General features: G+C 46.0%; 1 protein-coding gene across 1 annotated transcript in view; it reads left to right on the top strand.

Annotated features, from left to right (window-relative positions):
- Positions 1-22278, top strand: part of LOC106605741 (uncharacterized) — a 67226-nt gene extending 44948 nt beyond the window's left edge. The window contains exons 14-16 of the mRNA XM_082974947.1: positions 18401-18636; positions 19050-21591; positions 21836-22278. Of these exons, the coding sequence (XP_082831073.1) occupies positions 18401-18636; positions 19050-21591; positions 21836-22278 (3221 nt within the window). The remainder of the gene's footprint in view (positions 1-18400; positions 18637-19049; positions 21592-21835) is intronic.
- Positions 22279-22789: the final 511 nt, after the last annotated feature.

Here is a 22789-nt window from a genome sequence, read left to right as displayed (position 1 = left end):
AACAGGGGATGAGGCCTGAGGAATGAGGGATCTTGAACAGGGGACGAGGCCTGAGGAATGAGGGATGTTGAACAGGGGATGAGGCCTGAGGAATGAGGGATGTTGAACAGGGGATGAGGCCTGAGGAATGAGGGATGTTGAACAGGGGATGAGGCCTGAGGAATGAGGGATCTTGAACAGGGGAAGAGGCCTGAGGAATGAGGGATCTTGAACAGGGGATGAGGCCTGAGGAATGAGGGATGTTGAACAGGGGATGAGGCCTGAGGAATGAGGGATGTTGAACAGGGGATGAGGCCTGAGGAATGAGGGGTGTTGAACAGGGGATGAGGCCTGAGGAATGAGGGGTGTTGAACAGGGGATGAGGCCTGTGGAATGAGGGATGTTGAACAGGGGATGAGGCCTGAGGAATGAGGGATGTTGAACAGGGGATGAGGCCTGAGGAATGAGGGATCTTGAACAGGGGACGAGGCCTGAGGAATGAGGGATGTTGAACAGGGGATAAGGCCTGAGGAATGAGGGATGTTGAACAGGGGATGAGGCCTGAGGAATGAGGGATGTTGAACAGGGGATGAGGCCTGAGGAATGAGGGATGTTGAACAGGGGATGAGGCCTGAGGAATGAGGGATGTTGAACAGGGGATGAGGCCTGAGGAATGAGGGATGTTGAACAGGGGATGAGGCCTGAGGAATGAGGGATGCTGAACAGGGGATGAGGCCTGAGGAATGAGGGATGTTGAACAGGGGATAAGGCCTGAGGAATGAGGGATGCTGAACAGGGGATGAGGCCTGAGGAATGAGGGATGCTGAACTATAGCTTTCAGGCATTAGTAGCAGCACTTTACTATTCTTGAGAATCTCTTTTTATATACCTTCCTCTCTTCCTCTCTCCTTTTTCTCTCTGTCTTCCATCTGATGAAAGGAAATATGTAGTTTGTGTGTGTCAGTGTTGTTTGGAGGGATCATCACAACTTGTGCTGCGACAGTTTTATAGTCATTACAGATAAACTGAGGACCAGAGAGAGAGACAGAGAGGCACAAAGAGACAGAGGGAGAGAAGGACAGAAACGGACTAAAACTAAAGGAATAGTAGAGACACATATAGACATTTCAGTAGAAATAGAGATGACGGTGAGCCAGATAATTCAATAATTGAATTCTGATAGGGTGTTATTATAGCACTGTATTTGTCCATTGTCCATTTCCATGTCGGGGATTAGAGAGAAAGAGAGATTTAGCCTGTAATAGTGAGAAAGGCTGTTTTTAGCAGAGGCTGTCAAAACACTAATGCTTAATTGTCATTTTTACAGTCTGCACGCACGCACGCACGCACGCACGCACACACACACACACACACACACACACACACACACACACACACACCGCACTGTATTGTCTCAATAGGATGCTCCTTGTTTGGCTTGACTCGTTTTTTAATCGGCTTTGCTCGTGGCATGGCGGACAAAGCCCTTTAGCTGCCTACACACTGATAATGCCAATTTGGTGCCAGAATCTATGAAACAACATCCTGGGTAAGAGTTAAACACCCGGACCACGTGGGAAACTCTCCATGCATGGGAAACGGAGCGTTCAGACGTGCACTCACAGGTTCTATTTGTTGTTGCTTTTATTTATGTTATTTGTTGCGTTTAGCATGCCCTTGCTCTTACCTCTGTGTACCCCAGGCTGAACAATGGTGCAGTATGGTGGAGGGCTCTAGTAACAGGAGGTGTTAAGTGAGGATGGATCTGGTAATAGGAAGGTATTATACTGTATGTGGGGATTACTAAAGAATAGGATTCATTCCTAGAGGATAGGAGATGTTTCTCACATTCACCTTTCCTTAAGGGCCACTTCTCAACATCCATTCTGACGTCCTCTTCTATTCCATTATTCCGTTATTCCTCTTATGTCAGTTTATATTATGTCATGTTGTTATGTCTTGTCATAACTGCATTCAGGAGGAGAGATACTGACCGATGATTTGATGAACTGTAATAGTTGTGTCGTTACACACTGCCTCATGTGAGATCTATAGCATCTATCACCATTTTCTCTGGATAATGATTGCACAATGTGTGACTGAGATCTTATTGATCTCTCCACAACCAGCACCTCTGCAGTGCACAAAGGTTTCCTTTCTCCTTTTGAGATCTAAAGTAGTTTGCATAGGGTTTGATACAAGCAGTAGTTTGTATGTGATTTGAGAAGCAGTTGGTTGTTTTGTCTAGGGCTTGATAGAAACAGGGGATTATATATACTTTGCCGCCCAGGCAGCTACCATGTACCCACACGTCTGTGAACATGTCTGGCAGGATGTCATGGGTGGCAGTTTGACAGAATTGCCCCTACCCCCTACTGCCCATGTTTTCCCTAAAACCGAACATGCCAGCTGTGTGGTGGCAGCGCCAGCTCTACCTGACCTCACCTGCCAAGTAGGTCAGAGGTGCTGTGTGGATTTGACACACCTGCCAGATTTGGCAGGCGGGAGCTGGTTGGAGCTGGTTGGAGCTGGCTGGAGGTGCAAAGAGAGAAGGCTGCCATCAAAACAAAAACCGTCTACAGCTATGGTCTGAAGGGCTATGGTCTGAAGGGCTATGGTCTGAAGGAGAGAGAGAGAGAGAGAGAGAGAGACAGAGAGAGAGAGAGAGAGAGAGAGAGAGAGAGAGAGAGAGAGAGAGAGAGAGAGAGAGAGAGAGAGAGAGAGCACAGTCAAGTGGAGAGATAGCCCCAGGGATGAGACAGAGCTTAGTAAAAGGTTTTTGTTTGGAGGAACGTGTGTGTGTGTGTGTGTGTGTGTGTGTGTGTGTGTGTGTGTGTGTGTGTGTGTGTGTGTGTGTGTGTGTGTGTGTGTGTGTGTGTGTGTGTGTGTGTGTGTGTGTGTGTGTGTGTGTGTGTATGCTTGTCCTATTCTGTGTCATTGTGTTTCAATATGGCAGTTATCCATATCAATTTGTCATTGGTGAAGGTCAAGACTGAAGAGACACTCAAAGTCAAGTGGAAAAAAGGCACAGAAAGTGCATTGGAGTGGCGATTCTTCTAAAGATTGTCGTCTTCTCTTTGAGAAGGCAGCTTTATACAGGTACCTCAGTCTGTTGTTGCGTTCCAATATGCCCTGGTCCATCTGTTGCTGTAGCTGTGGAGTCTGGCTAAACAGCTAATGATGTTCAACAGAAGTCCCATTAGTCAAATCACACGGCTGACTGGGCCGGCATGATTTAAGCAACGACAACATAGGAGGTAGTAGAGAGGTCAGTAGAGTAGCAGGGTTTGGGTCAGCTCCATTTCAATTCAGTCAGACAATAAATACTATGAGGACTTTTCAACTCCATGGCGTGAATTTAAATTCATATCCTGAAGTGATGCAATTAAAATAGACTTGGCACTATAACCCTGGACAGTGGTAGTAGTAGTATTAGTAGTGTTATAGTGTGGACACTATATAAATACTTACATTGAATATTGTACTTACCTGCAGTATAGTATGATTACTATTCATGGTATTCATGGTTCATGGTTGTTATTGGCATTGGCCTTGACCGTGACTTTTCCCCTTTGATGATCACCCAGAGTTGTACCTGTTCAATGCGACTCTACCACAGGTTGAGTGGGCTGTATCACTTTGCTGTATTTGTACCATTTATACATGGTTGTATACCTTTTATTTATTAGGTTGAAAGTAAAGGAAAGTAAGATTGAATTGCGTGTGGGCATTCCTTGTCAAGTTACTACAAGAAGAATTAGCAGTATTAGTATTAGTAGTAGTAGTAGTAGTAGTAGTAATAGTAGCTGCTGTAGCAGAACTGGTGGTTGTTATGACAGTAGAGCAGTTGTAGTAGTCATTGTTGTGATAGTAGAGCAGTAGTAGGGGTTGTTATTATGATAGTAGAGCATTAGTAGTAGTGGTTATGATAGGAGAGCAGTAGAAGTAATGCATGTTATGATAATAGAGCAGTAGTAGTGGTTGCTATGATAGTAGAGCAGCAGTAGTAGTTGCTATGATAGTAGAGCAGTAGTAGTAGTTGTTATGATAGTAGAGCAGCAGTAGTAGTTGTTGTTATGATAGTAGAGCAGCAGTAGTGGTTGTTATGATAGTAGAGCAGTAGTAGTAGTTGCTATAATAGTAGAGCAGTAGTAGTAGTTGTTATGATAGTAGAGTAGCAGTAGCAGTGATGGTTATGATAGTAGAGCAGTAGTAGAAGTGGTGTTTGTGATAGTAGAGCAGTAGTAGTAGTGGTGTTTGTGATAGTAGAGCAGTGGTAGTGGTGGTGTTTGTGATAGTATAGCAGCAGTAGCAGTGGTGTTTGTGATAGTATAGCAGTAGTAGTAGTGGTGGTTGTGATAGAAGAGGAGTAGCTGTGGTTGTTATGATAGTAGGGCAGTAGTAGTGCTGGTTGTTATGACAATAGAGAAGTAGTAGCAGTGGTGGTTATGATAGTAGAACAGTAGTAGTGCAGGTTGCTATGAAATTAGAGCAGTAGTAGTGGTGGTTATGATAGTAGAGCAGTTGTAGTAGTGGTTGTTACGATAGCAGAGCAGTAATAGTGCTGGTTGTCATGATAGGAGAGTAGTAGTGGTTGTTATGACAGTAGAGCAGTAGTAGTGGTTGTTATGACAGTAGAGCAGTAGTAGTGGTGGTTATGATAGTAGAGCAGTAGTAGTAGTGGTTGTTATGATAGTAGAGCTGTAGTAGTGGTTGATATAATAGTAGAGCAGTAGTGGTAATGGTTGTTATGATAGTAGAGCAGTAGTAGTGATGGTTGTTATGATAGTAGAGCAGTAGTGGTAACGGTTGTTATGATAGTAGAGCAGTAGTAGTGATGGTTGTTATGATACTGGAGCAGTAGTAGTGGTTGTTATGATAGTAGAGCGGCAGTAGTAGTGGTTGTTATGATAGTAGAGCAGTAGTAGTGATTTTTATGGTAGTACAGCAGTAGTAGTAGTGGTTGTTATGACGGTAGAGCAGTAGTAGTGCTGGTTGCTATGATAGTAGAGCAGTAGTAGTGGTGGTTATGATAGTAGAGCAGTAGTAGTGATAGTTGCTATGATAGTAGAGCAGTAGTAGTGGTTGTTATCATAGTAGAGTAGTAATAGTGGTTGTTATGGTAGTAGAGCAATAGTAGTACTGGTTGTCATGATAGGAGAGCAGTAGAAGTAGTGGTTGTTATGATGGTAGAGCAGTAGTAGTAGTGGTTGTTATGATAGTAGAGCAGTAGTAGTGGTTGTTATGATAGTAGAACAGTAGTAGTGGTTGTTATGATAGTAAAGCAGTAGTAGTGCTGGTTGTTATGATAGTAGAGCAGTAATGGTAGTGGTTGTTATGATGGTAGAGCTGTAGTGGTAGTGGTTGTTATGATAGTAGAGCAGTAGTAGTTGTTGTTGTTATGATAGTAGAGCAGTAGAAGTAGTGGTTGTTCTGATAGTAGAGCAGTAGTAGTGCTGGTTGTTATGATAGTAGAGCAGTAGTTGTAGTGGTTGTTATGATAGTAGAGCAGTAGTAGTGCTGGTTGTTATGATAGTAGAGCAGTAGTTGTAGTGGTTGTTGTGATAGATGAGCAGTAGTAGTGGTTGTTATGATAGTAAAGCAGTAGTTAGTGCTGGTTGGTATGATAGTAGAGCAGTTGTAGCAGTGGTGGTTATGATAGTAGAGCGGTAATAGTAGTGGTTTTTATGATAGTAGAGCAGTAGAAGTAGTGGTTGTTATGATAGTAGAGCAGTAGTAGTAGTGGTTGTTATGATAGTAGAGCAGTAGTAGTGCTGGTCGCTATCATAGTAGAGCAGTAGTAATGGTGGCTAGGATAGTAGAGCAGTAGTAGTAGTGGTTGTTTTGCTAGTAGAGCGGTTGTACTGATTGTTATGATAGTAGAGCAGTTGTAGTGCTGGTTGTTATGACAGTAGAGCAGTAGTAGTAGTGGTTGTTATGACAGTAGAGCAGTAGTACTGATTGTTATGATAGTAGAGCAGTAGTACTGATTGTTATAATAGTAGAGCAGTAGTAGTAGTGGTTGTTATGATAGTAAAGCAGTTGTAGTGCTGGTTGTTATGTCAGTAGGGCAGTAGTAGCAGTGGGGGTTATGACAGTAGAGCAGTAGTAGCGGTGGTGGTTATGATAGTAGAGCTGTAGTAGTAGTGGTTGTTATGATAGTAGAGCAGTGGTGGTAGCAGTTGTTATGATAGTAGAGCAGTAGTAGAGTGGTTGCTTGATGTAGTAGTAGTTGATGTAGTAGTAGTGGTTGTTCATGATAGTAGAGAGTGTAGTGGTTGTTATGATAGTGAGCAGTAGTCGTAGTGGGGGTTGGTAGAGAGCAGTAGTGTGGTTGTTATTATGGTAGAGCAGTAGTAGTAGTGGTTGTAATGGTAGTAGAGCAGTAGTAGTGGTTGTTATGGTAGTAGAGCAGTAGTAGTGGTTGTTATGATAGTAGAGCATTATTAGTGGTTGTTATGATAGTAGAGCATTAGCAGTGGTGGTTGTTATGATAGTAGAGCAGTAGCAGTGCTGGTTGTTATGATAGTAGAGCAGTAGTAGTGGTTGTTATGATAGTAGAGCAGTAGTAGTGCTGGTTGTTATGATAGTAGAACAGTAGTAGTGCTGGTTGTTATGACAGTAGAGCAGTAGTAGCAGTGGGGGTTATGACAGTAGAGCAGTAGTAGCGGTGGTGGTTATGATAGTAGAGCTGTAGTAGTAGTGGTTGTTATGATAGTAGAGCAGTGGTGGTAGCAGTTGTTATGATAGTAGAGCAGTAGTAGAGCTGGTTGTTTGGATAGTAGAGCAGTAGTAGTAGCGGTTGTTATGATAGTAGAGCAGTAGTACTGATTGTTATGATAGAAGAGCAGTAGTAGTGGTTGTTATGATTGTAGAGCAGTAGTAGTAGTGGTTGTTATGATAGTAAGTTAGTAGTAGTGCTGGTTGTTATGATAGTAGAGCAGTCGTAGTGCTGGTTTTTATGATAGTAGGGCAGTTGTAGTGCTGGTATGTATGATAGTAGAGCAGTGGTAGTTGTTGTTATGATAGTAGAGCAGCAGGAGTGGTTGTTATGATAGTAGGGCAGTACTACTGATTGTTATGATAGTAAAGCAGTAGTGGTACTGGTTGTTATGATAGCAGAGCAGTAGTAGTGCTGGTTGTTATGACAGTATAGCAGTATTTGCAGTGGTGGTTATGATAGTAGAGCAGTATTAGCAGTGGTGGTTATGATAGTAGAGCAGTAGAAGTAGTGGTTGTTATGACAGTAGAGCAGTAGTAGTGCTGGTTGTTTTGACAGTATAGCAGTATTTGCAGTGGTGGTTATGATAGTAGAGCAGTAGTAGTAGTGGTTGTTATGATAGTAGGGCAGTAGTACTGATTGTTATGATGGTACAGCAGTAGTAGTGGTGGTGGTTGTTATAGAAGAGCAATGGTAGTGCTTGTTATGATTGTAGAGCAGTAGTAGTGCTGGTTGTTATGATAGTAGAGCAGTAGTAGTGCTGGTTGTTATGATAGTAGAACAGTAGTAGTGCTGGTTGTTATGACAGTAGAGCAGTAGTAGCAGTGGGGGTTATGACAGTAGAGCAGTAGTAGCGGTGGTGGTTATGATAGTAGAGCTGTAGTAGTAGTGGTTGTTATGATAGTAGAGCAGTGGTGGTAGCAGTTGTTATGATAGTAGAGCAGTAGTAGAGCTGGTTGTTTGGATAGTAGAGCAGTAGTAGTAGTGGTTGTTATGATAGAAGAGCAGTTGTAGTGGTTGTTATTATGGTAGAGCAGTAGTAGTAGTGGTTGTAATGGTAGTAGAGCAGTAGTAGTGGTTGTTATGGTAGTAGAGCAGTAGTAGTGGTTGTTATGATAGTAGAGCATTATTAGTGGTTGTTATGATAGTAGAGCATTAGCAGTGGTGGTTGTTATGATAGTAGAGCAGTAGCAGTGCTGGTTGTTATGATAGTAGAGCAGTAGTAGTGGTTGTTATGATAGTAGAGCAGTAGTAGTGCTGGTTGTTATGATAGTAGAGCAGTAGTAGTGCTGGTTGTTATGACAGTAGAGCAGTAGTAGCAGTGGGGGTTATGACAGTAGAGCAGTAGTAGCGGTGGTGGTTATGATAGTAGAGCTGTAGTAGTAGTGGTTGTTATGATAGTAGAGCAGTGGTGGTAGCAGTGGTGTTATGATAGTAGAGCAGTAGTAGAGCTGGTTGTTTGGATAGTAGAGCAGTAGTAGTAGCGGTTGTTATGATAGTAGAGCAGTAGTACTGATTGTTATGATAGAAGAGCAGTAGTAGTGGTTGTTATGATTGTAGAGCAGTAGTAGTAGTGGTTGTTATGATAGTAAGTTCAGTAGTAGTGCTGGTTGTTATGATAGTAGAGCAGTCGTAGTGCTGGTTTTTATGATAGTAGGGCAGTTGTAGTGCTGGTATGTATGACAGTAGAGCAGTAGTAGCAGTGGTGGTTATGATGGTAGAGTAGTAGTATTAGTGGTTGAAATGACAGTAGAGCAGTAGTACAGATGGTGGTTATGATAGTTGAGCAGTAGTACTGATTGATATGATAGTAGAGCAGTAGAAGTAGCTGGTTGTTATTAAGATAGCAGAGCAGTAGTTGTTGCTGGTTGGTTTGATAGTAGAGCAGTAGTAGTAGTTGTGGTTATAATGGTAGAGCTGTAGTTGTGATTGTTATGATAGTAGAGCACTAGTAGTAGTGGTTGATGATAGGTAGAGCAGTAGTGGTGGTTGGTATGACAGTAGAGCAGTAGAAGTGGTGGTGGTTGTGATAGTAGAGCAGAAGTAGAGGTTGTTCTGATAATAGAGCAGTAGTAGTGCGGTTGTTATGATAGTAGAGCAGTTGTAGTGGTTGTTATTATGGTAGAGCAGTAGTAGTAGTGGTTGTTATGGTAGTAGAGCAGTAGTAGTGGTTGTTATGGTAGTAGAGCAGTAGTAGTGCGGTTGTTATGATAGTAGAGCATTATTAGTGGTTGTTATGATAGTAGAGCATTAGGCAGTGGTGGTTGTTATGATAGTAGAGCAGTAGCAGTGCTGGTTGTTATGATAGTAGAGCAGTAGTAGTGGTTGTTATGATAGTAGAGCAGTAGAAGTAGTGGTTGTTATGACAGTAGAGCAGTACTAGTGGTGGTGGTTGTGATTGAAGAGCAATAGTAGTGGTTGTTATGATGGTAAAGCAGTGGCAGTGCCTGGTTGTTACAATAGTAGAGCAGTGGTATTGCTGGTTGTTATGATAGTAGAGCAGTAGTAGTGCTGGTTGTTTTGACAGTATAGCAGTAGTAGCAGTGGTCGTTATGACAGTAGAGCAGTGGTAGCGGTGATGGTTATGATATTAGAGCAGTAGTAGCGGTGGTTGTTATGATAGTAGAGCTGTAGTAGCAGTGGTGGTTATGACAGTAGAGCAGTAGTAGTAGTAGGTGTTGTTATGATAGTAGAGCAGTGGTAGTTGTTGTGATGATAGTAGAGCAGTAGTAGTGGTTGTTATGATAGTAGGGCAGTAGTACTGATTGTTATGATAGTAAAGCAGTAGTGGTACTGGTTGTTATGATAGTAGAGAAGTAGTAGTGCTGGTTGTTATAATAGCAGAGCAGTAGTAGTGCTGGTTGTTATGACAGTAGAGCAGTATACGTAGTGGTTGTTATGACAGTAGAGCAGTAGTAGTGCTGGTGGTTGTGATAGAAGAGCAGTAGTAGTTGTTGTTATGATGGTACAGCAGTAGTAGTTGTGGCGGTTGTTATCGAAGAGCAATGGTAGTGGTTAATATGATTGTAGAGCAGTAGTAGTGCTGGTTGTTATGATAGTAGAGCAGTGGTGGTGCTGGTTGTTAAGATAGCAGAACAGTAGTAGTGCTGGTTGTTATGACAGTAGAGCAGTAGTAGCAGTGGGTGTTATGACAGTAGAGCAGTAGTAGCGGTGGTGGTTGTGATAGTAGAGCAGTAGTAGTAGTGGTTGTTATGATTATAGAGCAGTAGTAGTGGTTGTTATGATAGTAGAGCAGTGGTGGTAGCGGTTGTTATGATAGTAGAGCAGTCGTAGTGCTGGTTTTTATGATAGTAGGGCAGTTGTAGTGCTGGTATGTATGACAGTAGAGCAGTAGTAGCAGTGGTGGTTATGATGGTAGAGTAGTAGTATTAGTGGTTGAAATGACAGTAGAGCAGTAGTACAGATTGTTATGATAGTTGAGCAGTAGTACTGATTGATATGATAGTAGAGCAGTAGAAGTAGTGGTTGTTATTAAGATAGCAGAGCAGTAGTTGTTCTGGTTGGTTTGATAGTAGAGCAGTAGTAGTAGTTGTGGTTATAATGGTAGAGCTGTAGTTGTGATTGTTATGATAGTAGAGCACTAGTAGGAGTGGTTATGATAGTAGAGCAGTAGTGGTGGTTGGTATGACAGTAGAGCAGTAGAAGTGGTGGTGGTTGTGATAGTAGAGCAGAAGTAGAGGTTGTTCTGATAATAGAGCAGTAGTAGTGGTTGTTATGATAGTAGAGCAGTTGTAGTGGTTGTTATTATGGTAGAGCAGTAGTAGTAGTGGTTGTTATGGTAGTAGAGCAGTAGTAGTGGTTGTTATGGTAGTAGAGCAGTAGTAGTGGTTGTTATGATAGTAGAGCATTATTAGTGGTTGTTATGATAGTAGAGCATTAGCAGTGGTGGTTGTTATGATAGTAGAGCAGTAGCAGTGCTGGTTGTTATGATAGTAGAGCAGTAGTAGTGGTTGTTATGATAGTAGAGCAGTAGAAGTAGTGGTTGTTATGACAGTAGAGCAGTACTAGTGGTGGTGGTTGTGATTGAAGAGCAATAGTAGTGGTTGTTATGATGGTAAAGCAGTGGCAGTGCTGGTTGTTACAATAGTAGAGCAGTGGTATTGCTGGTTGTTATGATAGTAGAGCAGTAGTAGTGCTGGTTGTTTTGACAGTATAGCAGTAGTAGCAGTGGTCGTTATGACAGTAGAGCAGTGGTAGCGGTGATGGTTATGATATTAGAGCAGTAGTAGCGGTGGTTGTTATGATAGTAGAGCTGTAGTAGCAGTGGTGGTTATGACAGTAGAGCAGTAGTAGTAGTAGGTGTTGTTATGATAGTAGAGCAGTGGTAGTTGTTGTGATGATAGTAGAGCAGTAGTAGTGGTTGTTATGATAGTAGGGCAGTAGTACTGATTGTTATGATAGTAAAGCAGTAGTGGTACTGGTTGTTATGATAGTAGAGAAGTAGTAGTGCTGGTTGTTATAATAGCAGAGCAGTAGTAGTGCTGGTTGTTATGACAGTAGAGCAGTATACGTAGTGGTTGTTATGACAGTAGAGCAGTAGTAGTGCTGGTGGTTGTGATAGAAGAGCAGTAGTAGTTGTTGTTATGATGGTACAGCAGTAGTAGTTGTGGCGGTTGTTATCGAAGAGCAATGGTAGTGGTTAATATGATTGTAGAGCAGTAGTAGTGCTGGTTGTTATGATAGTAGAGCAGTGGTGGTGCTGGTTGTTAAGATAGCAGAACAGTAGTAGTGCTGGTTGTTATGACAGTAGAGCAGTAGTAGCAGTGGGTGTTATGACAGTAGAGCAGTAGTAGCGGTGGTGGTTGTGATAGTAGAGCAGTAGTAGTAGTGGTTGTTATGATTATAGAGCAGTAGTAGTGGTTGTTATGATAGTAGAGCAGTGGTGGTAGCGGTTGTTATGATAGTAGAGCAGTAGTAGTGCTGGTTGTTATGATAGTAGAGCAGTAGTAGTGATGGTTGTTATGATAGTAGAGCAGTAGTAGTGCTGGTTGTTATGATAGTAGAGCAGTGGTGGTGCTGGTTGTTATGATAGTAGAGCAGTAGTAGTGCTGGTTGTTATGATAGTAGAATAGTAGTAGTGCTGGTTGTTATGACAGTAGAGCAGTAGTAGCAGTGGGGGTTATGACAGTAGAGCAGTCGTAGTGCTGGTTTTTATGATAGTAGAGCAGTTGTATTGCTGGTATTTATGACAGTAGAGCAGTAGTAGCAGTGGTGGTTATGACAGTAGAGCAGTAGTACTGATTTTTATGATAGTTGAGCAGTAGTACTGATTGATATGATAGTAGAACAGTAGAAGTAGAGTTTGTTATTAAGATAGTAGAGCAGTAGTTGTTCTGGTTGGTTTGATAGTAGAGCAGTAGTAGTAGTCGTGGTTATAATGGTAGAGCAGTTGTTGTGATTGTTATGATAGTAGAGTACTAGTAGGAGTGGTTATGATAGTAGAGCAGTTGTTGTGATTGTTATGATAGTAAAGCACTAGTAGGAGTGGTTATGATAGTAGAGCAGTTGTTGTGATTGTTATGATAGTAGAGCACTAGTAGGAGTGGTTATGATAGTAGAGTACTAGTAGGAGTGGTTATGATAGTAGAGCAGTTGTTGTGATTGTTATGATAGTAGAGCACTAGTAGGAGTGGTTATGATAGTAGAGTACTAGTAGGAGTGGTTATGATAGTAGAGCAGTTGTTGGATGATGAGTTGAGCACTAGTAGGAGTGGTTATGATAGTAGAGCAGTAGTGGTGGTTGGTATGATAGTAGAGCAGTAGAAGTGGTGGTTGTTGTGATAGTAGAGCAGAAGTAGAGGTTGTTCTGATAATAGAGCAGTAGTAGTGGTTGTTATGATAGTAGAGCAGTAGTAGTGGTTGTTATGATAGTAGAGAAGTAGTATTGGTTGTTATGATAGTAGAGCATTAGCAGTGGTGGTTGTTATGATAGTAGAGCAGTAGTAGTGGTTGTTATGATAGTAGAGCAGTGGTAGTAGTGTTTGTTATGATAGTAGAGGAGTAGTAGTTGTTGTTATCATAGTAGAGCAGAAGTTGTTGTGGTTGTTATGATAGTAGAGCATTAGTTTTAGTGGTTGTTATGATAGTATAGCAGTAGTATAAGAAAGTAGTCTGTGGTAAGATGAAGCAGATGCTAAACTACAGGACTGTTTTGCTATCACAGACTGGAACATGTTCTGGTATTCTTCTGATGGCATTGAGGAGTACACCACATCAGTCACTGGCTTTAGCAATAAGTGCATCGAGGACGTCGTCCCCACAGTCACTGTACGGACATACACCAACCAGAAGCCATAGATTACAGGCAACATTCGCACTGAGCAAAAGGGCAGAGCTGCCGCTTTCAAGGAGCGGGACTCTAACCCGGACGCTTACAAGAAATCCCGCTATGCCCTGCGACGAACCATCAAACAGGCAAAGCGTCAATACAGGGCTAAGATTGAATCATACTACACCGGCTCCGAGGCTCATCTTATGTGGCAGGCCTTGCAAACTATTACAGACTACAAAGGGAAGCACAGCCGCGAGCTGGCCAGTGACACGAGCGTACCAGACAAGCTAAATCCCTTCTATGCTCGCTTCGAGGCAAGCAACACTGAGGCATGCATGAGAGCATCAGCTGTTCCGGACGACTGTGTGATCACGCTCTCCGTAGCCGATGTGAGTTAAACCTTTAAACAGGTCAACATACACAAGGCTGCGGGGCCAGACGGATTACCAGGACGTGTGCTCCGGGAATGTGCTGACCAACTGGCAGGTGTCTTCACTAACATTTTCAACATGTCCCTGATTGAGTCTGGGACAAGCAGACCACCATAGTCCCTGTGCCCAAGAACAGAAAGGCAACCTGCCTTAATGACTACAGACCCGTAGCCCTCAAGTCCGTAGCCATGAAGTGCTTTGAAAGGCTGGTAATGGCTCACATCAACACCATTATCCCAGAAACCCTAGACCCACTCCAATTTGCATACCGCCCAAACAGATCCACAGATGATGCAATCTCTATTGCACTCCACACTGCCCTTTCCCACCTGGACAAAAGGAACACTTATGTGAGAATGCTATTCATTGACTACAGCTCAGCGTTCAACACCATAGTACCCTCGAAGCTCATCACTAAGCTAAGGATCCTGGGACTAAACACCTCCCTCTGCAACTGGATCCTGGACTTCCTGAAGGCCGCCCCCAGGTGGTAAGGGTAGGTAACAACACATCCGCCACGCTGATACTCAACACTGGAACCCGTGTGTGCTTAGTCCCCTCCTGTACTCCCTGTTCACCCAGGACAGCATGGCCAGGCACGACTCCAACACCATCATTAAGTTTGCAGACGACACAACAGTGGTAGGCCTAATCACCGACAACGACGAGACAGCCTATAGGGAGGAGGTCAGAGACCTGGCCGGGTGGTGCCAGAATAACAACCTATCTATCCCTCAACGTAACCAAGACTAAGGAGATGATTGTGGACTACAGGAAAAGGAGGATTGAGTACGCCCCCATTCTCATCAACAGGGCTGTAGTGGTGCAGGTTGAGAGCTTCAAGTTCCTTGGTGTCCACATCACCAAGAAACTAGAATGGTCCAAACACACCAAGACAGTCGTGAAGAGGGCACGACAAAGCCTATTCCCCCTCAGGAAACTAAAAAGATGTGGCTTGGGTCCTCAGATCCTGTTAGTAGTGGTGGTTATGATAGTAGAGCAGTAGTAGTGGTTGTTATGATAGTAGAGCAGTAGTAGTAGTGGTTGTTATGATAGTAGAGCAGTAGTAGTGGTTGTTGTGATAGTAAAGCAGTAGTTGTAGTGGTTGTGTCGTGGAAAATTGCAAGATTATGTTATAATGCTTGTATTGTATTATAATGGCTGTTTTATTCGACAGAATAGAGTATTCTGTTAACTATTGTGTGTGTGTTTTACTGAGGATGGGCCTCTATGAGATAACACTGACAGAGGAGATTTACGATGTCTTTGGGTAATAAAGCCTAAAGAGCATTCCAGATGACATGAGCTAATGGTTCTGTTCTATACCGTACCAGGGAGAGACGGTTCCAGTTTGGAGTATGAGGACCAGACACTGGTCTATACAATGAAAACTGTTGACACAGCAGTTGCTGTCTGCTATGTTTTATAGATATCTTTCATACAAATCTTAACCTTGTGACCATTCTATGTATCTGTTGTTCGTCATGTACGTTGAGAGGGGTGTATCTTAGCTATAAAAGATCTTTGTACTTTTGTGTTGTCACTTTTTTTCAATGGCGCATCATTGAAAGTCAAGTGCTATTGCAAAGCTCTTATTATTAAAGATGTAGTTTAAGTATAACTCTGACTGGTGTGTGAAGTTTGTAACTCTCCTCATTTGGTAATGCAGAAATTAGTCACCACAGTTGTTATGATAGCAGAGCAGTAATAGTGGTGGTTATGATAGTAGAGCAGTTGTAGTGATTGTTATGATAGTAGAGCAGTAGTAGTGGTTGTTATGATAGTAGAGCAGTAGTAGTGGTTGTTATGATAGTAGAGCAGTAATAGTGGTGGTTATGATAGTAGAGCAGTTGTAGTGATTGTTATGATAGTAGAGCAGTAGTAGTGGTTGCTATGATAGTAGAGCAGTAGTAGTGGTTGTTATGATAGTAGAGCAGTAATAGTGGTGGTTATGATAGTAGAGCAGTTGTAGTGGTTGTTATGATAGTAGAGCAGCAGTAGTAGTGGTTGTTATGATAGTAGAGCAGCAGTAGTATTGGTTGTTATGATAGTAGAGTAGTTGTAGTGGTTGTTATGATAGTAGAGCAGTTGTAGTGGTTATTATGATAGTAGAGCAGCAGTAGTGGTTGTTATGATAGTAGAGCAGCAGTAGTAGTGGTTGTTATGATAGTAGAGCAGTAGTAGTGGTTGTTATGATAGTAGAGCAGTAGTAGTAGTGGTTGTTAGGATAGTAGAGCAGCAGTGGTAGTGGTTGTTATGATAGTAGAGCAGTAATAGTGGTGGTTATGATAGTAGAGCAGTTGTAGTGATTGTTATGATAGTAGAGCAGTAGTAGTGGTTGCTATGATAGTAGAGCAGTTGTAGTGGTTGTTATGATAGTAGAGCAGCAGTAGTGGTTGTTATGATAGTAGAGCAGCAGTAGTAGTGGTTGTTATGATAGTAGAGCAGTAGTAGTGGTTGTTATGATAGTAGAGCAGTAGTAGTAGTGGTTGTTATGATAGTAGAGCAGTAGTAGTAGTGGTTGTTATGATAGTAGAGCAGCAGTAGTAGTGGTTGTTATGATAGTAGAGCTGTAGTAGTGGTTGTTATGATAGTAGAGCAGCAGTAGTAGTGATTGGTGTGATAGTAGAGCAGTAGTAGTAATGGTTGTTATGATTATAGAGCAGTAGTAGTGATTGTTATGATAGTAGAGCAGTAGTTGTAGTGGTTGTTATGATTGTAGAGCAGTAGTAGTAGTGGTTATTATGATTGTAGAGCAGTAGTAGTGGTTGTTATGATAGTAGAGCAGTAGTAGTAGTGGTTGTTATGATAGTAGAGCAGTAGTAGTAGTGGTTGTTATGATAGTAGAGCAGCAGCAGTAGTGGTTGTTATGATAGTAGAGCTGTAGTAGTGGTTGTTATGATAGTAGAGCAGCAGTAGTAGTGATTGTTGTGATAGTAGAGCAGTAGTAGTAATGTTTGTTATGATAATAGAGCAGTAGTAGTGATTGTTGTGATAGTAGAGCAGTAGTTGTAGTGGTTGTTATGATTGTAGAGCAGTAGTAGTAGTGGTTATTATGATTGTAGAGCAGTAGTAGTGATTGTTGTGATAGTAGAGCAGTAGTAGTGGTTATTATGACAGTGGAGTGGTAGTAGTGGTTATTATAACAGTAGAGCAGTAGTTGTAGTGGTTGTTATGATAGTAGAGCAGTAGTAGTGGTTGTTATGATAGTAGAGCAGTAGTAGTGGTTGTTATGATAGTAGAGCAGTAATAGTGGTTGTTGTGATAGTAGTTTTATTGCATTCCTCTCTGCTAAATTATTTTTTAATCCCTCAATGAATCATACATCTGTTACCTGTCTGTCCATCACTATGGTTACACAAGCAGTCTCCCTATCAACCAATCAGAGAGGGTGTAGGGCCCCCTGTGCTTGTGGGTAGGCCAGTTTTCATTAATGAGAAAGACAAATATGTTGGCTCCCCTGTAGGTAAGCAGATGAGAATCCCCTCACCCACCTGAGCCTACCACCATGATATAGATTCTGGCCGTCCTTCCACCACATTTAAATTATTCTAATCTCCAAGCTCTCTTCTTCTGTCTCTCCTTCTCCCTGTCTGTTATTCTTCTCCTTCGCTTCTCTCTGATGTGTCACATTTACCCCTTTTTCTCTCCTCTCATCCTCTTCAAACTGAAGAGTGTACCTGCTGTTTGTCATAATGACACAATCTCTGCCTCTCGTCCTCCGTCTCTTTCTCCCTCGTTCCCTCGCTCCTCTCTTTCCCCTGGCACACTGTGGTCGTGGACAGAGAAAGATTTCCTCTCTCCTTCTCTTTCCCTCTCTCCCACTATATATAACTCTACCTCTGCTTCTCTCCCTCATTCCTTCTTTCATCCCTCTCTTTCTCTTTACTTATTTTTATCCACTCTCTCCCTCTTTTCTTCCTCCTTCCTGTCTCTTTCTCTCCTCTCTTTATTTTCTCTCAGTTCTAGGGTTATAATGTTTTCAGGCTTATTTTACTTCTATTTTATTTGTTATTGTTCAGCCCCTCCTCTTCTACCCCCCTCTCTTTCTTTCTTTACCTCTCTCTCCTCCTCCTTCTCTTCTCATTTTGCCGTACTGTTGAAGCTTGACAAAAACAGGCCTTTACAATTGTTGACCACTGACCTTGAGGAGTCACCTGGAATGAGGAGCAAACAGAGGGCCTGAGGACCTCCCTTTAGTGCTAATGAAACACACACACACACACACAGACACACACACACACACACACACACACACACACACACACACACACACACACACACACACAGACACACACACACACACACACACACACACACACACACACACACACACACACACACACACACACACACACACACACACACACACACACACACACACACACACACAGCTAACACTAACCCTCCTCTCCTGTCCTCCTCTCTTCTCCTCCTCCTCCTCCTCCAACCTCCCCCTACTCCCTAACCCTCCACTCCTGTCCTCCTCTCTCCTCCACTTCCAACCTCTCCCTACTCCCTAACCCTCCACTCATGTTCTCCTCTCTACTCCAACCTCTCCCTACTCCCTAACCCTCCACTCATGTTCTCCTCTCTACTCCTCCTCCTCCACCAACCTCCCCCTACTCCCTAATCCTAACTCTTCCTCCTTCACCTTCCTTTCCCCTTCCCTCCCCAATTCTCTCCTTTGTATGAATCCCTTTCTGCCTGCCTCCTCTTTACCTCCTTTTGCACCCTCTCTTCATCTCTCTCTGTCCCTCTCCCTATCCCCCATCTCTCTGTCCCTCTCCCTATCCCCATCTATCTCTGTCCCTCTCCCTATCCCCCATCTCTCTGTCCCTCTCCCTATCCCCCATCTCTCTCTGTCTCTCTTCCTATCCCACATCTCTCTCTGTCCCTCTCCCTATCCCCCATCTCTCTCTGTCCCTACCCCTATTCCCCTTCTCCCTGTTTCACTCCCCTCTCCCCCCTCCCCAGATGAGATTGAGATGCTGGAGCGTCTGTGGCTGTCTGGTATCTGTCACAATGATAAGATTGAGGTGATGAGCAGTAAGCTGGACATAGACAACATGGCGGGTGTCTTCTACATGCTGCTGGTGGCTATGGGGCTCAGTCTGCTGGTATTTGCCTGGGAGCACCTGGTCTACTGGAGGCTCAGACACTGCATGGCTACCAGCTCCGGGAGACTGGACTTCCTACTGGCCATCAGTAGGGTGAGTTTGTGTGGTGGGAAATGGTGTGTGTGTTTGGGGGGGGGGGGGGGGGGGGCAAGAGATAGAGGTATCTTATGTGTGTGTGTCGGTGTGTTTGTGTGTGTTTGTCTGTGTGCGTGTGCATGTGCATGTGTCCGTGCGTGTGTGATGTGTGTGTGTGTGTGACCTGTATGTTGAGGTCAATTCCATTTCCACTCAGTCAATTCACAGGATTAATTGGAATTCAATTCCTCTCACACTCAGGATGTATGGTAACCTTGACAATGACCTTGATGGAAACAAACATATATTATGCATACAGCTTGACTGACAACCTCTCGTCCCTCAGTCACATAGGGCATGTTTGATTTGATTCTATTAATACATGATTGAATGTTCATTACCATTGTTCTCTATCTCTCCCTCTCTACCAGGGCATGTACAGTTGTTGTAGCTTTGAGGATGAAACCACGCCGGGCAGGGCCAAATCCTCCATGGCTATGCTCCCCCACCATCATGGCACCATGGCAACAGTCCCGCCCCCGCCACACTTGGTCAGTGCGTCATCAACCAACCCGGCCCTGACCATGGCGCAGCAGCAACAGCAGCAACAGTCACAGCCCGTCTACAAAACACAGCTACCTGGATCCCCTCCCACCGTGGTGCATTCTGGGACGGCGCTGGGGCCCTCCAACACTCCCATGCTGGGGGCGCCACTGCCCTGCTCCACATTCCTCCCCCGGCCCGATCGCAGACTGGCCGTGGTGGACCGCTGGAGGCTGCCCAAGGCCGGGACCGCCACCAACCCCATGGCCGTCCGCGGGGCCATCGCAGACATGGGACCCTTCCCCCAGAAAGTGGCTCCGACCTGGGGCACGACAGCTGGAGGAGTGGGGGTTGGTGGTGGTGGTGGTGGGGGGCTGGATGGATATAAACGCTACTATGGACCCATCGACCCTGAGGGTCTGGGGCCCTGTATGGACCAGCCGGCAGGGTCCCAGACCCCCAAAACAGCCCCCAGGAGCCACCCGCAACCCCCTCCCGCCACGGTGGCCTTCTACTCAGAGAAAGGTCCTGACCAGGGGGTGGGGAAGAGGGTGGTGGGAGGTGGTGGTGCTGGGTGTCAGGGGAAGGGAGGGGTCAAACCTTTGGGGACGCCTCGGCTGCCTCCTAAAAGCCAAGCCGTGGGCGTGACCCCAGTCCCTCTGCCCACTAACCCCCCGCTGCCACAACCCTCCCCTCCTCTCCCCTCATCCTTTTGGAGGAAGCGCCGGCCCAAGAAGCCCAAAGAGCCAGGCGGGCCTCTGTATGAGAACATCCTACCACTGGGGCGCAGGGGAGGAGGAAGGGATGGAGTGAGGGATGGTGGAGGGAGGAGGGGACGCCCCCTCTCTCCTCCTCTCCCGCTTCCCGTAACCGTGCCCATGTCCCCCACCTACACTCCCCCTTCCCCCTCCACCTCACTCCCCTACACCAGCTCAACTTCCTCCTCTTCCTCTAACACATCGTCCACCTCTTCCTCTACCTCCTCCTCTCGCTCCTCCTCTCCTTCCTCCTCCTCCTTGACCTCTCAGAGCACGCGGGAAGGTTTGGACGCAGAGGAGGATGATGAGGATGAGGAGCTGACCGAGGAGTCCAGTCTTCTCCTGGGGAGGGGGAGGGACAGACAGCGTTCAATTATCTCCTCTCGCTCCCTCAGTCACGGGCGCCAGCCACCACCTATACCACCCCGAAAACCACGCCCTGCCCGAGGGGAGAGAGACAGGGAGAGAGAGAGGGAGAGAGGAGGTAGCCAGTTGGCCCAGTTACAGGAGTGGTGGGCGGGCTGGGGTGAGAGAGAGAGGGATCGCAGTGGAGGAGGAGGAAATGACGAGAGGAAACGAGAGAAGAAGAGGAGGAAAGATAAAGAGAAGAAGAAAAAGAAGAAGAAGAGGAAAAAGAGGGAGGAGAGGGAACGAGAGAGAGACAAAGAGAGGAAGAGACGGAAGGTGAAAAAGAAGCGGAAGAAGAAGGCGCTGAAGACGAAGAAGAGGAAGAAATCGACTGGGCGTTCCGAGCAAGAAGAGGGGGATGTGGAGGCAGATAGGGAGGGAGAGGGGGATGGAGGGAGAGAAGGAGGGATGCCAGACTACTCTTCCTTTCCAACCCAGTATCGTAGTACGTTTGGGGAGAAAGGGAGAGATTCAGCATGGGCAGGAGAGAGGGAGCGAGGAAGGAGGGAGGGAGAAGGGGAAGAGGTGGGTGATAGAGAGGAGGATAGCAGCAGGAGCAGGGAGAGGCGGCCCAAATCATCCCGTTCCCACTCCAGACATCGACCCCCCAGTAAGCGCTACCCCAAACTCCCCGCCTCGGTCAAGTTCTGGGTGAGCGGAGGAAACGGGGAAGGGGGGGACCCCAACTCTGGAACACCCCCCTCCTCCCTCCCTCCCCTCATCCCACTCTCCAAGAGGCGGAGGAGTGGAGGGGTGGAGAGAAGGGAGGGAGGGAGAGAAGGAGAGAAGAAGCCTCTGTTGATGCACTATGAGAAAGGCAGGGCTAACACCCAGGAGGGGCTCTCCTTCCATGAGTGGGACTCTGAGGAGGATGATGAGGAAGATGTGGAGGAGGAGAGGCAGAGAGACAGAGCGAGGGAACGGGTGGAGGAGAGGGTGAGGAGGGCGGGTGGGAGAGGTGCTGTGTCAGAGTCAGAAAGAGACAGGGAGAGAGCAGAGGAGAGTTACTCTGATGAGGGCTCATCAGGGGAGTTTGGGCGATTTGAGAGGTACTGGGAGGGGAGGGAGGGGAGGGAGGGGAGTGGGGGGGCTGGAGGACCAGGGAGTAGTGGGATAGGGGGGATAGGGGGAGGGAGCTGGTTTTTCGGCACATACCCCGCCAGAGAGAAAGGGGGCAGCATCAACAGCAGAGACGACTCTATACTAGGGCGAGTGGAGGGCTGGGGGGGGGGCGGGGGGAGATTCTTGGGGTTCAGGGCCAGGAGTAGGGTGGGCGTCAGGGGGAGGGAGTGGAGGTCTGGGGTCCCAGTGGCCCCCCCCTCCAGCAAACCTCCCACCCCCCCGACGGTACTGGTCTGTGGACAAACTCCCAATGAAGGGAGAGAAGAAGTGGAAAAGGGGAGGAAGGGGGAAGGGCAAGGGACGCGCACGAGACAGAAACCAGGGGTCTGGGGTGTCATGTTCATGTAGCCAGTACCCCCACCCCCATGTACACCCGCACCCCCAAGGGCGGTCACACGGCCATGGGAAGAGAGGAAGCACGGCCCTGTCCCGCAGCCAGGAGGAGCTGCTCCCCCACTGCCACAGCTTCAGCGGGGGCTCACGGCCCAAACCCCCTCCCAAACCAGACCAGGGCCAGGCCAAGTCAGGCAGCCAGGCCAGCCTCAGCACACAGCAGCCAGGAGGGTTAGTGGACCACCCCCCTCAGCCCTCCCTCTCGCCCCCTCAACCCCTACCTAGTGCCCCTTCCTCATCCTCCTCCCTGCCGGTGCCCATCCCTCCTCCTCCCTCCTCGTCCTCTGCCTCAGCCAGTGCTAAGCTCCTGTACCAGAGACTACGGTCAGTACCTCAGCCCGGACGCTTCTATTCCCCCCACCTGCCACTCAAGGCCAAGAGCATATGCTCCCGACGAGGCTCCGCCCATTTCTCCAGCCTGGAGAGCGAGGTATGACAGGGGGAGACGAGAGAGGGAGACACTCGAGCCGACACCGGTGCCGCTGAAACCACTGACGCCATGGCAACTGTTACCAACGGCGGTGCCATGGCAACGGGGGATGCCATGGCAACTGAGACTACTGTTATGGCGACTACAGATGACCATCAGCTAGTGACCATCGCTACAGGAACAACTAGGGATGACTGTACCATGGCTGTCTCCGCTGTGGGTGAAAGCGGAACCATAGTAACCCGGTCCCTGGTGCGTGTTCTGGTGAGGGCCACGGTGAGGCGCCACACCAGGGTCACCTACATCCGCCTGGAGGGGTCCCATGACACCGAGAGTGAGGGCGAGGCCATGTCGTCTGGGGCGATAGCAGCTCCACAACTCCTCCTCCGGTCGGAACTGAGCTTTGTGATGTCATCGTCGGTCCTCTTCTCTTCCCCCAGTCAGAACAATGGATAAGACAAGTCTCCAAACTGTGAGTAATGATGTCATGTTTACACACACACACACACACACACAC

This window comes from Salmo salar, chromosome 05 (assembly GCF_965601325.2).
Source record: "Salmo salar chromosome 05, fSalSal1, whole genome shotgun sequence".
Lineage (NCBI taxonomy): Eukaryota > Metazoa > Chordata > Actinopteri > Salmoniformes > Salmonidae > Salmo > Salmo salar.
Note: the sequence above shows the minus strand (reverse complement) of the source record. Positions and strands in the feature narration are given on the sequence as shown.